Genomic DNA, 16,017 nt, shown 5'->3' with positions numbered 1-16,017 from the left:
CATCTGACTACCCTTTTACTACTTTTCCTACAATATTTCACATGGGCTCACTTCTGTGATTCAAACCTGATCTCCCAGAAATGGCAATACTTTGAATTATTGTGAAGTGCAATCTAAAGTAACTTTAAGTCTCTTAAAACTCTCAAAATCAATGTTGCATCATTGAACAGTTGCATCACTATAATAAAAACAAAAATACAACCTTGCTTACATACTTTCTTTTATTAATTTGTTAATGTCGTTAATGATCATATGCTGTACAAGGTATGTTATATTAGTAATAGTTGTAAACATTAAAGTATAACAGGCCAATGTTTAGTAAGTCTAAGTACGCAGTCTAAGTACGCAAATGTTTTTTATCTATAACACAAACTATTCACTTGTCTATAAGGATACACCTGACATTATATGGTCAAAAAAACGATAGCAGAAATGCATCAGTTGGGCATTACAGGAAAATACAAAAGTAAAGATTACTGTTTTTTATGACACAGTAGCATATAAATAAAATATATGCATGCAGATTGAGGATGAGGAAATGATAACTTAGGTGACTTACAAGGGTTTTTAAATTTATATCACTCTCATTTTTTAAGTCAGAGCATGCATTGTTCTTTTCTTTGCTACCTAGCCATCAGGTGTTTCTTAGTGTTTTTCTCAGGCCTCAAAAGAATGATGAAACACTTTGGAGCAAAGATACAGAAAAGCAAACCATAGCTAGAGGCGAGAATTGCAAAAATCTCTACAGCTATTGCATATTTTCCAGGAGAGCTAACGTAAGCAGGGACAAAGGCCACCCAAACAGCACAGAATATCAGCATGCTGAAGGTGATCAGTTTGGCTTCATTGAAGTTGTCAGGGAGTTTCCGAGCAAGAAAGGCCAAGAGAAGACTGGTGCAGGCCAGCAGGCCAATGTAACCCAGAACCAGAGAGAAGCCTACCACAGAGGCCATAGCACACTTCAGGGTTATCTTTAACCCCGGGATATCCAAGTCAGCAAGAGGCACTGGGGGGCTGATCGACAGCCAAATAATACAGATGATAACCTTGATAAAATAAACATTGCACAATGTCAGGTTAATGAATGTAAAATTCTGTAATAAGAAATAATTTTGTAATTGACAAGTGTATCTACAACTCTGACCTGTATACAGGTAAACACGCAGACACTGCCTCTCTGTTGGCCAGGACCAAACCACTTCATCAAGGCTCCAGCACCAGGCCGAGCTGAACGGAACGCTGCCAGAACAACTATGGTCTTGACTTGGAGGCAGGAAACACAAAGTACAAAGCTGATCCCAAAAGCTGCCTGCTGGAACCGACAAGACCACACTGATGGACGACCAATGAACACCAGTGAACACAGGAAGCAGAGCTTCAACGACAGAAGAAGCAGGAAGCTCAGTTCTGAATTGTTGGCTCGCACCTGAAAATGAGAATTGGGATTAAATTGGTATTAAGAAGACAAGCACATTAACAACCCAAGATGGACTCATGGAGATCATTTTAAACATTTTTTTTTTCAATATACAGTAATGCAGAATTCAATTTTGTCAGAATGAATATACTAACGTAAACAACTAAAAAAACATAAAGGAGTTGTAGAAAATGTACAGTGTAGTCTCCATTATGTTACTCTGGGTTCTTACCATAGGTGTTTGGCGGTAGTAAAGAAAAACCACAAACACAGCTGTTGTCACTGCAGCACCAGACACAGCTACTGTAGTCAGGGTAATGCCCAAGGTTTCATTAAAGGAAAGGAAGTCCAGCTGGCGAGGGACACAGGCAGTTTGTTCAACATTGGACCAGAACTCTAATGGACAACGCTCACAGTGAAGGGAACCTGGGAGAAGAAGACACACAAAAGAGAAAAGCAGGAAAAAACTTGTCGATGAGCTGAAAGCATTATACCATGTCAGGGTTACTGCATATTGTAAGGTTGTGCTATTACACTTTTGATTGGATAGAGTTTATGGGAACATCTTATGTAATAATTTCCTCACCAGTTTTATTGCTAATCTCCCCATCAGCACACGGGATACAGTCAAAGCAGCAGACAGGTTCTCCTTTCCTGTTGGCCTTCCGGGTGCCTGGGGGGCAGCTCTCACTGCACACTGAAACAGGCACCTAAACAACAAGTGAAACCATATTCTTGAGTACATAATGTCTTATTAATAATTTATATTTAATTCAGTAGACATTTTGGTGTTGGCCTGAATCAAGATTCTTCCTTTTTAACCACCTGATTGGATCCTGTGCTCCACTGAATAGCTGACTCATTAAGGTGGAGGTCAAACCCATCAACACGACCAATCAAAACAATTTTGAGTGGGCCCTTAGGGGTGTTCTGCCAGTTGACAATGTCGTACTTTGCTTGAATGTCGCCCCCTTGGAAATAAAACATTTCCCCTTGTGGTGTGGTGAAATTCACATTGTTCAAGTGCTGCAACAGCTGAAAGCAAATTGAAATTTTACTTGAAAGTAGATTAACAGTGAAAACTACTTCTCTATATCAATTCCCTAGAAATTTACAAACATAAGTTGTGAAAGTCTAAAATGCATCTCATAGATCTTGTTGAAATAGGCATAATTGTGTTTACCTCTATGGGTTTGATGTGTTTTGGAGAGGAGCAAGTGGAGCTGTTGTTTCTGGGAGTGCTGTCTCTGTTGGGGCAGGAGAGAAGGCTGTGAAGGGCGTGGGCTGCAGCATAAACAGCAAGGTAGACATTATATGTCACCCTCAGCTGGGAAGTATCAGTAAATGGATGCTGCACTCCCTCCAGGGACTCTGTCCCACTGCACAGTGGTAGTGAAGCCTTTCGAAGCAACTTGTTTGCACGAGATGGTGTTGAAGAGGCATATGAAGAAAGGGGTGTGGCCCCAGGACTACAACCAAACTCATTTTCCCAGAATTCTCTTAAGAACTCATCATCAGGATGACGAGATGGGTTCAAACTTCTGAGATAATTTTCAAATCCAGGTATAGTTGAACTTCGAATGGCCACACCAAGAACACCACTTGCCACTTTAAAAGTGGCAAGATTCTGGAGAAGATCACTACTGGTGCTCCAAGCCTCACTGGCCAGAAACTGCCTGTCAGTCACCTCGTAATAGCAAGCAGACAAGATCAAAGGATCATTTTAAAAAGCTATTATGTTTCTAAAATTGGATCAGTTGTGTTAGTATTTAGAGATTCAAGATACAATTGTATTTCAGTTGCTCACATTTATCTTCGCTAGTTGCAGGAACAGTTCCCTCACATCTGTATACCAGGTAAAGATCAGAATCACCCTCGCCGTCGAGGCCTGAATTGTAAGTGCTGTTCGTCTGGCATCTCTCACAATCTTTTGCCTTTGCAGAGTCTCTACAAATGCCAGACACACCCCTTTCCCCTGAGTCTCCTCCTGAAATACCTGCCATATACAGGTAAAAGGAGAAAAAAGATTAGATTAATAAAATAGTATTCAAATATGTTATTACTATGTAGATCTCTTGTATCGATGCTGCAACATTTCTACAACAAATAACAACAAATGGAAACACCTTTATTGCCACATGGCCATAATCATTGTTTGCTATCACTGCTCCGATCCAGGTCCAATTGAAGCGTATGGCAAGCTGAGCAATGGCCCTGGCTTGGTAAATATCACTGGGGATAGTTCTGAAGAAGTTAGGAAATTGGCGCCTGTCACTTAGACAGGGGCAGCTAGACGTGTAGCTCATCTAAAAGACAAAAGACATATAAATATACTCTGATGTCACATAGTAATTCTTATTCTTATTCTTATAGTAAATCTCATTGTTTTAATCTCATTTTCACTCACAGATTATGTTTTGACTGTGTGCTACACTTTACAGTAAATAGGTTCCTGTTGCTGTGAGGACAGCAAAAAAAAAAACTATGTTTCAAATGATAGACAGTGAGGAGACAGAGAAAATAGAAACAGAAGAGAAAGCATAAATTAGCCAATATTTATGCACCAAACTCCATCAAAGTAAGTAAAAAAACAACAACAATACATGTTGTGTTAAATGTGTTAAGTATTAAACCACAGAGTGAAAACCAAATGCTAATATGATTTTTAATATCCCTTTGTTTAATGGGAGTTTCTAATTTAATTAATTAAATTTAATTTTATATATATGTATATTCCAAATAAACACTAATACATTTCGGGGATTTTAACGTAACTCACTAAAGGTACAGAGAGTGGCCCCAGGATTCTGGAGAGTATCTTGGCTGCTATAGATGAGGCACCACCAATGATCAAAGGAACAGCCTGATCACCTGATGACATTATAAGATGTAATAAAATAAAGCCATGCGTTAAATAAAATAAATGCTTGGTTCTGTTTCATGTTATGTTATTTTATTCTCATATTGCTCATTATTAAAAGAGATGGATGTGCATCAGTTCCATGCAAAGCTTGATTTAGTACCTCTCCTTTCTCCGATTTCATTTCCGTACTCAGCAGAATTGTTTGGCGGGGCTGCTGAATTACAGCTGGTGCTGTCTCCTCCAACCAGTGACAGTGCTGCCTGCATAACCCAAGGGTGTAGGGCACAGCTATCACGTATATGGTACCCAAGCTTCACACCTGGCAGCAAGGTTGCACTATGATTGATTTCCTCCAGCGCAAACACCATAGCATATACGTACTGAAATGGAAGATTTTCCAAACTGAGACCACAGGAGAGAAAGAGTGAGAGAAATATCAATGTCAAAATGCTGAAGTGGTTGTGAAGCTACACATCTGTAGCTAGAATACTATAGGAAATCATTTTGTGGCATCATTAGATCAGCAATTATAAAAACATATTTTTTAACAAGAAAATGAACATGTAAACGTGAACTAACCACCATTTGTTAACTGCCTATGGATTAGAAAAAAATACAGCTACTAATGCATATTGTGTTTGTCAAATATATACATATGTATTAAACAGTTTTCACAGTGAACAATGTAGTTCAGAGTTTTACCCAGTGCAAGGTTTGTAGTGCGGCAGCTGAGTCAAGTCGTTGTCAATAGCTGGGGGATTGTAATGGATACTAAAGAGCCCACCAATAACTACATCTCCATCCTGGAACAGACCCCGGTCGAACGGTGTGCCCCACAAAGAACAAGTCACTGTCTGAACCACCTGCAACCCCACCCTGAGCCCCAGCTGTCTGCCCACAAGCCCCACAAGGAGCAGGGATGAGACTGAGGAGGGCCACACAGTGAAAAGTCGGGAGAACCAAGACATGGAGCTGCAGCTGTTCTGGACACTTAAATATGTACAATATACTCAGTTATATAAGTTCTCTTTGGCACAACGTACCTAAATAAGTGGTGCAATAAACAGTTAACAGTTCCTGAAATTATTTGAATCAAATCCCTCTTAATGCAACAGGAGAGAGTTAATAATGTAACCTTAATACATCCACCTGTGACAAAATGTATATTACAACAGAAACATGAACTGACAAATGACAAGGTATCTAAAGTATGACATACCACCCTTCCTGCTCTGCACAACATGGATGTTGTTCTGTGTATTTATAACAGCTGTAACACCCATGATGGAACCATAGTAAACAGGATGACACTGCACCAAATCATTTCTCTCAAAGGTGAGGGTATAACAATAATAAAATGACGGAGTGACTGGTGTGTGATACAGAAACCAGAGTGTTTACCTGGAGGGCAGTGACCACAGATATCCCAATAGAGTTAGGTCTTCATCTTAATAAATTAATCCACAGTGACTTCCAAAAACAGGGCCGCACCTCTCACACCAGGGCCCCTCTTGGCTGCCTAACCTCATTGTTGTTTCAGTAAAGTTGTATTATGAAGACCTTTTGGAAAAAGGTTTTAAAAAGAAATTAATGTCATGATAGAATGTGAAAAAAAGAATGTGTTACATGTATTACAAAAACATAGAGCAGGTACTGACTAAGAAAAGAGAAAAATCAAAAAATCTTGAAGTGCTTGCCTCTAGCAACATCTCTTTACAGATATTGTACCAGTCTCTGATACCTCACTGTGGACTGTTTTTTTTAGGACAATTTCTTTTGTAGAAAATCTTTTCAGTGAATACTTTCCCCATTCTGTTTGCCAACACGATGACCAAAAATAATGCAGGCTTAAATGAGAGCTATTTCAGTTCAAACAAATCCCATGATGGGACAGGTGGCCCTCTATAGCAGGGAGCAACCCTACGAGTGCCATCCAGAAAGTAAGTAATGAGGTCACAACAACCCTCTGCCAGCACCTCCAACATCTCCAGACCACAACGGCAGGCATGCTGGGCATGCTGGAGCATCTCACCTGCACCTGGCCCAAACATGACAGATGACTACTAAGACAGCCTAAGAAAACAGGCCTGGTCTGCCCCTGCACCTGTGACTGGGACAACCAGATGTGGCACCTCTACATCTAGAAGGAGGCCATGGCCTTGCCAGTCACAACCGTCTGCCCTTCCAGCTTGGCTAAATGCGAGGAAACCTGCTACATCTCAGTAAGTAGGTTTCAGCCCTCCTACCCAACCATTTTTCCAAGCTGCCACTGATACAAAGCAAGAATAGTCCTTGTTCCTGGATTCCACAAATTGTATTCTGGTGAGCTTGACATAAATCAGCTTCTACATGACTTGGAGGGGAACAACAAGGCAGTGGCTGTGGCCCACAGCCAATCCTCTCACAACCATGCGCACATGATAGGTGTCTACAAAACCAGCTATGGCCCAGATGGTTCAACATACTGTTTAAACAGTTGCTTCTCCAAATCAGGAAACAATGTTACTGTATGTGTGTGTATATATATCTTACATCAGAAATGAATATAGTAACCTCTGCGAATGTCAAGATGTTCAGTTGTGCAGTTGTGTTTACGCTTTGCAAGATCAGACGAGAAAGATATTCCAATGGTTTGCTGATCTGCCTCGTACAGGACATACTTTTTAATTCTCCACACAACGTATGCAGGCAAGAATGGCTGCTTGTTTAAGTGTGTGTGTACAATAAGAAGGAACTACATTACAATCTTAAGGACAGAACTCAACAGAATAACTCAGAGAAAAACAAAAGTTTGCAAGCTGTGGGAGTTTGCTCTGCCTCATTGAGACAGCCCTGTTACAAAAGGGGCAAATGGCGATCTCATCTCAGAGGACTGAGTTATGTCAAAATGAATTCAGGTGGTTAAGTGAGGAGATACTGATGAGCCACAGGTGTGCAATTCCTCACATTTTACGAGCAATTACATCCCATTACACACCGACAGAGAGGTGGCACAGAGGGGAAAAAGGAGGCTGTGTGCATGTTGTTGTTTTTCATGGTTTTGCAGATCATACCTAGCACACTGACATCAATTAAATTAAATAATCTACAGAAGATAAATTATTATACTATAGCTGCTGTATGCAATTCAACCTTTAGATTGCAGTATCTGCATTATAGACATAAAACACTTGCAAACTCCAAATCATAGAAAGTGCTGTGTAGTAATTTAGCCGGAGCCAGCATTGTTTTCTTTGATAACATATTAAACTGTCCATGAGAGAGCACGCAGCCCTTTCAACTCCCTCTGCACTGACAATGGTATGGCCACACAAAAAAGATACTGGTACAATGTATTTGTTGCTTTGTTGAACACAAAATTCAAATCTTTATCACATAATGTTGCGATTCCCTTGTCCCTCTAAGTCTGTGAAATATTTTATTATGTTTATATAAATCTAAGGCATTTTGGCTTCATTCTAAAGAGTTAATTAGTGATTTGCATTTGGACAGAAATGAATCTCTAAATTTTAGATGACTGAATAGATTATCTTCCACAGTACTGGGGTATATGAAGCATAGGGACTTTACTGTGTATTCCCATTCTAGCAAATATTTCAAATATAAGAAGGGAATGAGCAAGGTGTTGCACAGCTGAATAAGCTAATTGCAGATGCACATTAAAAGTCCAACAAGGAAGAAACCTGGTTGAGACATCAGGAAAGAAGCATCAGAGCATCATTAAAAGGTATAATACTTCCATCTACTGGTCATTATTCAGTGCATGCAGTTTAATGTTTGGAATAAACTATTGACAGATATGATACATTTTCTTTAGTTCGATGGGTTAGAGTTAGAAAAACTAGGGTTAGGAAACTTGCATGGAAAGCAATAAAAATAAAAAAACTTCTCAAAAATGAATTATCTGTTAATATTATGTAATTTTTAACAAAACATTCTGTTTACTGAGAAACTGATGGAGAATTTCATTCTGTTGAACTACAGTATTTAATCAAAACACAAAAAAGAAAACAACCAACCACATTAATACAAAATAAATTAATTAAATTTTTAGTGGGCAGCATTTAATTTAAGATTTTTTAATTTTAAGAGTTTTCTTTAATGGTATTTATTTCAGTATTTAATGACCACTAAGAACAGCAGAAATTTTCTTAGACATTCAGTTACCAATGAAAGTAATAACTATGTGTGACTGCGACATAATTCATACAGCTAAGTACATTAACAATTAGCATTATTAAGATGAAAGGAATTGACATAACACATGCACATGAACACATAGATGATACCGTGCGGGGGGGAAGTTGGGTGGCCACCAGACAAATATAATAAAGAGTCATATTTCACTTTCAAGCTAGAAAGCTTATCTGGCCATCAGGTGTTTCTTAGTGTTTCTCTCAGGCCTCAAAAGAATGATGAAACATTTGGGGGCAAAAATGCAGAGCAGTAAACCATAGCTAGAGGCCAGGATGGCAAAAATCTCCACAGCGACAACATATTTCCCAGGAGAGCTAACGTACGCAGGGACAAAGGCCACCCAAACAGCACAGAATATCAGCATGCTGAAGGTGATCAGTTTGGCCTCATTGAAGTTGTCAGGGAGTTTCCGAGCAAGAAAGGCCAAGAGGAGGCAGGTGCAGGCCAGCAGGCCAATGTAACCCAGAACCAGAGAGAAGCCCACCACAGAGGTCATGGCACACTCCAGGGTGACCTTTGACCCTTGGAAACCCAGATCTCGTTGAGGCACTGGGGGACTGAGGGACAGCCATGTGGCACAGATGATAACCTGTGTAAAACATGAAAATATTTCAGCATTATTATTTAACATCAAGTGTGGTTGCTCATAAATATAATAAAATATTCTCATCATTTTGTCAATGAAACAAAATTTTACCTGTACACAGGTACAAAGGCAGACACTTCCTCTCTGTTGGACAGGACCAAACCACTTCATCAAGGCTTCAGCACCAGGCCGAGCTGAGCGGAAAACAGCAAGAACTACTAGGGTTTTGACGAGAAGACAGGAAACACAAAGTACAAAGCTGATCCCAAAGGCTGCCTGCTGGAACCGGCAAGACCACACTGATGGACGACCAATGAACACCAGTGAACACAGGAAGCAGAGCTTCAACGACAGAAGAAGCAGGAAGCTCAATTCTGAATTGTTGGCTCGCACCTTGAGGTGAATAAGATTAACAAACGAAGATGTGGCCATTTGAACAATATAATACTACAATGTGAAAGACTTTCAAATGCATATAACGTACACTGTTAAATTGCTCTGGGTTCTTACCATAGGTGTTTGACGGTAGTAAAGAAACACCACAAACACAGCTGTTGTCACCGCAGCACCAGACACAGCTGCGGTGGTCAGGGTAATGCCCAAGGTTTCACTAAAGGAAAGGAAATCCAGTTGGCGAGGGACACAGGCAGTTTGTTCAACATTGGACCAGAACTCCAATGGACAACGCTCACAGTGAAGGGAACCTGGGAGAGGAAAAAAGAGTAGAGAGTGAAGGAAAATAAAACACAAAGGGGAAAATTAAGGTTGCAAACATGACTTTCTGTTATCTTATGAAGTGATTTCCTCACCAGTTTTATTGCTAATCTCCCCTTCAGCACATGGGATACAGTCAAAGCAGCAGACAGGCTCCCCTTTCCTGTTGGCCATCCGGGTGCCTGGGGGGCAGCTCTCACTGCACACTGAAACAGGCACCTGAACAAAATGCCAATTCATATTCTCAATGACATAATCTTGTGAATCGACAAAGACATTAATTTCAACAGCAAATTAGTAGCCTTGAGACAACTTGTTGATCTGACTACCCGATTGGATCCTGTGCTCCACTGAATAGCTGACTCATTAAGGTGGAGGTCAAACCCATCAACACGACCAATCAAGACAAGTTTGAGTGGCCCCTTAGGGGTGTTCTGCCAGTTGACAATGTCGTACTTTGCTGGAATATCAGCTCCTTGGAAATAAAACATTTCCCCTTGTGGTGTGGTGACATTCACTTTGTTCAAGTGTTGCAACAGCTGAAAGAACCAAATGTTGAAGAAACTGTTGACATTTCAAAGAAAAATCTGTATCTGAAAAATGTATTTACATTATTAAGTATATGAAAACTTTAAGAACTGTCACCCTTGTGTTTACCTCTATGGGTTTGATGTGTTTTGGAGAGGAGCAAGTGGAGCTATTGTTTCTGGAAGAGCTGTCTCTGTCGGGGCAGGAGAGAAGGCTGTGAAGGGCGTGGGCTGCAGCATAAACAGCAAGGTAGACATTATATGCCACCCTCAGCTGGGAAGTATCAGTAAAGGGATGCTGCACTCCCTCCAGGGACTCTGTCCCACTGCAGGGTGGTAGTGAAGCTTTTTGAAGGGACCCCTTGTCAGGAGAAGAAGTAGAAACATTTGACGGATGGTCAGACCTTGTTTTGAGTGGTGAGGAGAAATATGAAGAGAGAATTGTTGCATGTGATTGTGCAGCTCCAGGACTGCATCCAAACTCCTTTTGCCAGAACTCTCTTAAGAATTCATCATCAGGACGATTAATTGGGTGCAAACTTCTGAGATAATTTTCAAATCCAGGTATTGTTGAACTTCGAATGGCCACACCAACAACGCCACTTGCCACTTTAGAGATGGCAAGATCTTGGAGAAGATCGTCACTGGTACTCCAAGCCTCACTGGCCAGAAACTGCCTGTCAGTCACCTATAGTAAAAGAACACTCAAATAAATTGCGACGAGAAAAACAGACATCTTGATTTTACAAAATATATGTCTTTGCTAAATTGACATCTACACAAACTTCCAAGCCAGTTGCTCACATTTCTCTTGGCCAGTTCCAGAAATAGTTTCTTTACATCTGTATACCAGCAAAAGATCAGAATCACCCTCGCAGTTGAAGCTTGAATTGTGAGTGCTGCACGTCTGGCATCACTCACAATAGTTTCTCTGCGGACAGTCTCTATGAATTCCAAACACACCCCTTTCCCCTGAACCTCTTCCTGAAATATCTGTAATATGGAGTTCAAAACACAAATATGTTCATACATATATGTAATTTGTACTACACATGAAAGAGATACATGAGAGACTTTTTCAGGCAATTTACAGTATAATAACAAAAACATACACCTGTATCGCCAATTGACCATAATCATTGTTTTCTACCACTGCTCCCATCCAAGTCCAGTGGAAGCGTATGGCCAGTCGTGCCATGGCCCGGGCTTGGTAAATATCACTGGGGATTGTTCTGAAGAAGTTAGGAAACTTGGGCCTGTCACTAAGACAGGGGCAGCTAGCCAAGTAGCTGATCTAAGGGAATAAAATACATTATTTTGACTTTTACAGTAATAATACCATGTTATTTTTAATTATGACATTTTAAAAATCATATCAGCTTGTTGATGTAGAAAAGAAAGGTTCATTAGAGTTTTTTTTCCTAAGGTATCGAAACTCACAACTGGAACAGAGAGAGGCCTCAGGGTCTGGGACAGCATTATGCCTGTTGTAGACATGGCAGCACCAATGAGCAAAGGAACAGGCTGACTACCTGCCGATAGCATTAGACATATAATTACAAGGACAAAGTTTTAATTCTATAATCATATCAGATGTTATTTTCATGGACACAGGAAATATAAACTGCATACTAAATTACATCAAGTCATACCTGCTGTCTCTCCAGGTTGTTCATAAGCTGCAGAACGAGAAGTAGAAGCTGTTAAGTTGCAGCTGTGTGCATCTCCTCCAACCAGTGACAGTGCAACTTGCAGAGCCCAGGGGTATCGGGCACAGCTATCAAGTATACGGTAGCCTAGGTTCACTCCTGGTAACAGGGTGCTGTCACAATTGATTTCCTCCATCGCAAACACCATAGCATATATATATTTTAAAGACTTTAGATCTAAACTGAGACCGCAGGAGAAGAAAGGAATAGTGAACAAAAGAAACTATAATATCAGTCAGTGAAAGAGAAAAACAATAATCATGGACATGAATATAAAAACAACAAATGTCCAAAAATGTCAAACATACCAGCATAAATGTGTTACAGCAAAATATTGAAATAATTCTACTATAATCAAAATATGCTATGTCAGATTTAACATTTTTACTAACATGGACCTAATATATAACATTATGAGAACTATAAACATTGCATATCTTTCTATCTCAACGTTTTGTAGAATTCATTTGTATCTTTGTCAGTATTTTAACAAAAACATATGAGCATGACAAGAAATAAAAACTACAGACACTGTGCTGTCATAATATGAACAACATAATAACCACCAGACATTCAATAACAATACATGTTGTGATTAAGTTTTACCCAGTGCAAGGTTCATAATGTGGCAGCTTGGTGAAGCTCTGCTCTACAGCTGAAGGTATGTAATGCAGATTGAAAAGTCCACCAATAATCACATCTCCATCCTGGGAGAGGCTGTTGTCACTCTGTGCACTCCAACGGGAGCACACTATCGCCTGAACCACCTGCAGACTCATCTTTCTGCACACTACACTGAGAAGCAGCAGGGAGAGGGCTGAGGAGGGCCACCGAGTGAACCAAGACATGGATGCAGCTGTTCTGGACATTGAACACATATAGGTAACTGTTACCTGAGCGTCAGAATATGCATCAACCAGAAGTGCAATAAATACACTCTGTGTGACACACAATTCACGTCAAACCGGACAATAGAGTGCATTAAGTTCAGAAAAAATGGTAATGTACCTCATAAACAACGTTCAACAGTTCCTGTTACCAAATTAAAAACTAAATTCCACATGTCCTCGTGTAACATCATTGCCTCATGTCAGTTACCTACAAAAAGAAAGGACATTATAAACAGAAACATGTTTCATTGGGTTAAAAAGTTCCTATCACAAGATAAATTGTTGACGCTGAAAATAGTATCTTGAATAGAGCATACCCCCCCCTCCCACTCTGCATAAGTGAAGTGTTGATGTGAGTATTTATAATAGGTGTAAAGCGTTTTACAAGGAAGTAAAACTGATGACACAAGCAGCACACAACTCAAAATTATACCTCTCTAGAGTGATGGTGGAAAAACAAACGGATGCTAGTGATTAACATGTATAAAGTTAGCAGTAGGCAAAAAGACTAAAGCCTAAAGTTCTGAATAAATGCATCTGTTGATGTACAGATAACATGCAGCCTAATCAAACTACTTATGCACTTGGAAAATTAAAAATAATGAAATATGCTATTTTAAGTCATTTTCTGTGCCACTAATTTGCTATGACTAGTTATATTTGGCAGCTCCTCTGAACTTTTAGCTGAGGTGAAGGCATGCAGTTACATCAGGATACTTGAATAGAAAACCATATGACTATCCTTCAAATGTACCATATTTTTCGTACTACAACAGAATAATACACCACATGCACTTTAAAGGAAACTGTTTTTATTTCACTTTGGCCAGCGGGGGAAGGTGCAGCAGGCCCCTAAAACACCCTGCGTCCTTTGATAATTTGAAAGAATTATCTGTTAATGTAACTTATTTCTCTTTTGTTTTTTAAGAAACTGATGGAGAGTTTCATTCAGTTGAGTTACAGTATTCAATCAAAACACAGAAAAAGAGAATGTCAAGCAGCCAGTTTAGTATCTGGCCCCACCATGTTAGATTCACATATTTGTCTTACCTGCATGGCTCCACTGCTAGCCACTGGTGGCCATGATGAATGCATCACATGCCACGGGAGCTATTGCTAGCCCAACTTGTACAATTTCCACCCAGGGATCAATAAAGTATTTCTGATTCTGATTCTGAACTAGCTGCGGTGGAAGGACTGCAGCTTCATAGCAAGCTGCCCCCATCTGTCGTAGCTTCAAATGTAAGGAGTGTGCCGAGACTACCACTTGATGGTGCCCCACCAAAGAAAAAGGCCAAGAAAGTGGATTGTTTTGGCAGCTTAAGTCAACACACTATCCTCAGGTTGCTGGTGTGCTCAGGCTGGGATGAGACTCCAAAGGCAGGTACACCGGCAATGGCATTCTTTAGACGGGTTCCTCCACAGGCCAAATTTTCTATGCTGTCCTCTCAGCCATACATTGAGGAGCTCCACAAATCCAAGACTCCAAATCTTCACCCTATACTGGACTTGAAGTGTTGCCCTTCCACAAGTACTGCAAATGTGCTCCAAGGCCTTTCTATGTCATGTGAGACGGTTTGGCCTTACTGTTAATTATGCAAAAAAGTTGGCTCATAGCCAGCTTAAGTGTGTTCATCGGGTCAACCCTGGACTCCTGCCAAATTCTGGCCTCCTCAACTCCACAGTGAGTAGAGGCCATACTCCAGTTTCTCTTCTGTTTTCAGAAGAACAGGAGGTTGAAATATAGCCTTTTTCTAGGTCTGTTGGGTGTGCTGATATCAGTGACATCATTAGTGCCACTGGGTTGCACAGATCCAAGAAAGTCAGGGTGTCGAGCCACTGCCTCCTCGCATTGTGGCCATGGAGAGACAGGGCATATTTAGCTGGGGACATCTCATTGGGTTCGATCCCCTCACGTCATGTAGTGGTGATGGCCGTTGCTTCGCCCTGCTGGTAGGTGGCAGTATGCAGCACAGAGTGGTGAGGGGGCTCTGGACGGCACAGGAAATTACAGAGCACATAAATGTGCTCAAGCTCCATGCTATATAGTTGGTGCTCCACAAATTCCTTGTTAGGCAACAGTTAATGGAGTTTATTTTGAAGTTGATGGAGTAGACTTGCAGAGTGAGCCGGAGTTTGACAGAGAAGCGGGCAGGTTGAGTTGAGAGAGCTGGAAGCTGGTTTTAACTGAGATGTGGAATGTAGGGCGGATTCTCATGGTACTGGGTAACCTTAGCCTGACAGCAGTTAGATTGATTATTCGTTCTACAACAAATGGATCGATGTTACGAGCTGATGACTTCTTGGATTCAGTGCATTTGGACTGAGGAAACAGTGGTGGTTGGTAACCCAAAGAAGACTCAAAAGGTAAAAAACCTGTGGCTGCGCTGGTCATGCATACTCAATTCAAGTGCACTAGGAGCTCCAAGATGTAGGGCTGGTGGTGGTTACGCACCCTAGTGCAGCCTCCTGGTCTTGGTGTGACCTCCCTGTCTGGCCATTAGTCTGTTTGAGGAGGGATAGGGTGCGGGTCATTAACCTGAATGGCAGGCTAAACTGGAAATGTGCACCTAATGGAGAGCCTGGGAACGGACTGAATCAGGAACAAATAGGCAGTTAGGTGGACCAGTACCTGGGTCAGGTTGTGTCTGCTGAGTCTCTCTCACAATGGTTTCGATCTCCCAGGAAACTGCTGCCACAATGGAGGTAGAGGGGAGTGTCTGTGCTGGAGGGAGACTCTTCAGAGACATGCTGGTGGAAGAGGGCATCAGGTTTAACATTTCTGGAACCCAGTTGGTAGGTGAGATTGAAGTTGAACCGACCAAAATACAATGCCCAGCATGCTTGGCAGGAGTTAAGACACTTGGCTTGCTGAATATAGGCTAGGTTTTTATGGTCTGTCCACACAATAAACGGTAGCCCGGCTTCCTCCAGCCAATGGCAAGTTTGACTGCAAGTAGCTCCCTATTTCCTATGTCATAGTTACCTTCAACTGGGGAGATGCGATGAGAGAAGAAGGCGGAGGGAAGAAGCTTTTGGTCAGGATCAGAGGGCATAGAGAGAACTACCCCTGCCACTTCAGTGTCAGATGCATCAACCTGCTGAAAGACTGCT

The 16,017-nt window shown here is 41.0% G+C and overlaps 2 protein-coding genes across 2 annotated transcripts; both read right to left on the bottom strand.

The window, feature by feature from the left end:
- Positions 1 to 623: 623 nt before the first annotated feature.
- LOC139285438 (extracellular calcium-sensing receptor-like) lies at positions 624 to 6,331 on the bottom strand. The gene is made up of 12 exons (XM_070906004.1): positions 6,257 to 6,331; positions 4,983 to 5,263; positions 4,441 to 4,682; positions 4,197 to 4,288; positions 3,544 to 3,723; positions 3,225 to 3,413; positions 2,601 to 3,104; positions 2,243 to 2,452; positions 2,004 to 2,127; positions 1,650 to 1,843; positions 1,145 to 1,426; positions 624 to 1,046 (listed from the first exon to the last, which is right to left on the bottom strand). The coding sequence occupies exons 1-12, from the start codon at positions 6,329 to 6,331 to the stop codon at positions 624 to 626; spliced, it is 2,796 nt and encodes a 931-aa protein (XP_070762105.1).
- Positions 6,332 to 8,643: 2,312 nt separating this feature from the next.
- On the bottom strand, positions 8,644 to 12,861 carry LOC139285793 (extracellular calcium-sensing receptor-like). The gene is made up of 12 exons (XM_070906440.1): positions 12,620 to 12,861; positions 11,957 to 12,195; positions 11,754 to 11,836; positions 11,419 to 11,598; positions 11,109 to 11,297; positions 10,753 to 10,992; positions 10,435 to 10,665; positions 10,107 to 10,316; positions 9,873 to 9,996; positions 9,574 to 9,767; positions 9,175 to 9,456; positions 8,644 to 9,066 (listed from the first exon to the last, which is right to left on the bottom strand). The coding sequence occupies exons 1-12, from the start codon at positions 12,859 to 12,861 to the stop codon at positions 8,644 to 8,646; spliced, it is 2,637 nt and encodes an 878-aa protein (XP_070762541.1).
- Between the last annotated feature and the right edge of the window lie 3,156 nt (positions 12,862 to 16,017).

This window comes from Enoplosus armatus, chromosome 5 (assembly GCF_043641665.1).
Source record: "Enoplosus armatus isolate fEnoArm2 chromosome 5, fEnoArm2.hap1, whole genome shotgun sequence".
In the NCBI taxonomy this organism is placed as follows: Eukaryota; Metazoa; Chordata; class Actinopteri; order Centrarchiformes; family Enoplosidae; genus Enoplosus; species Enoplosus armatus.
Note: the sequence above shows the minus strand (reverse complement) of the source record. Positions and strands in the feature narration are given on the sequence as shown.